Genomic DNA, 750 nt, shown 5'->3' with positions numbered 1-750 from the left:
CAGTTAATCTGCTCCAGTTTTTAACCATTTTGTCAATTTTAACCACTTATTTCTTGTTTGCTTTATATCCTTTTAGGATGCTGACTGCAGCCCCACAGACTAAGACCTACTTTGCCCACTGGGGGGACCTGTCTCCTAATTCTGCGAAAGTGAAGGCACATGGTGGAGTCATCATGAATGCCGTGGGAAAAGCCGTCAAGGGTATTGATCATCTGACCAGTACTCTGAGCAGCCTGAGTGACCTGCATGCGCACCAGCTCCGAGTGGATCCCGCCAACTTTAAGGTAACATTAGATAAGAAGCCTTATGAATGATGCAAGATACATGTCATATAGATTCAATGACTAATTTGCGTTTGTTGCACAACCCAAGATCCTGGCCCACAACATCGAGTTGGTTCTGGCCATGCACTTCCCCGGAGAATTCACTCCACAGGTTCAGGTAGCCGTTGACAAGTTCCTGGACAACGTGGCCCTGGCTCTGTCTGAGAAGTACCGCTAAGTGCAGCAAGGCAGTGGCATCGACTCTGCGTGTAGCGTGCCATCCAGCAGTGTTAACAACCCTGTGAACATGTAGGGGCTTGTTCAATAAAGACAACCTTTAAAACGACCCGGTGTCCATTTCTCTTTAGTCTTGTCATGAAAAGAAATGTAGGCCTATTTTAATTTGCCTTGGCTGTTAGATTGTCGCCATTACGCTTCATGAAGGAAGCTTCGTTTTGTTTGACTGTCTTAAAAAAAACATCTTTTT

The 750-nt window shown here is 45.5% G+C and overlaps 1 protein-coding gene across 1 annotated transcript; it reads left to right on the top strand.

The window, feature by feature from the left end:
* Positions 1 to 5: 5 nt before the first annotated feature.
* Positions 6 to 609, top strand: LOC109954289 (hemoglobin subunit alpha-like; the record flags this gene model as incomplete). Its single annotated transcript, XM_020589664.1, has 2 exons — positions 6 to 284; positions 373 to 609. Coding segments are annotated over 2 exons (408 nt in total), but the record flags the coding sequence as incomplete, so codon positions are not given.
* Between the last annotated feature and the right edge of the window lie 141 nt (positions 610 to 750).

Source organism: Monopterus albus, unplaced genomic scaffold, assembly GCF_001952655.1.
Source record: "Monopterus albus unplaced genomic scaffold, M_albus_1.0 scaffold5618.1, whole genome shotgun sequence".
Lineage (NCBI taxonomy): Eukaryota > Metazoa > Chordata > Actinopteri > Synbranchiformes > Synbranchidae > Monopterus > Monopterus albus.
Note: the sequence above shows the minus strand (reverse complement) of the source record. Positions and strands in the feature narration are given on the sequence as shown.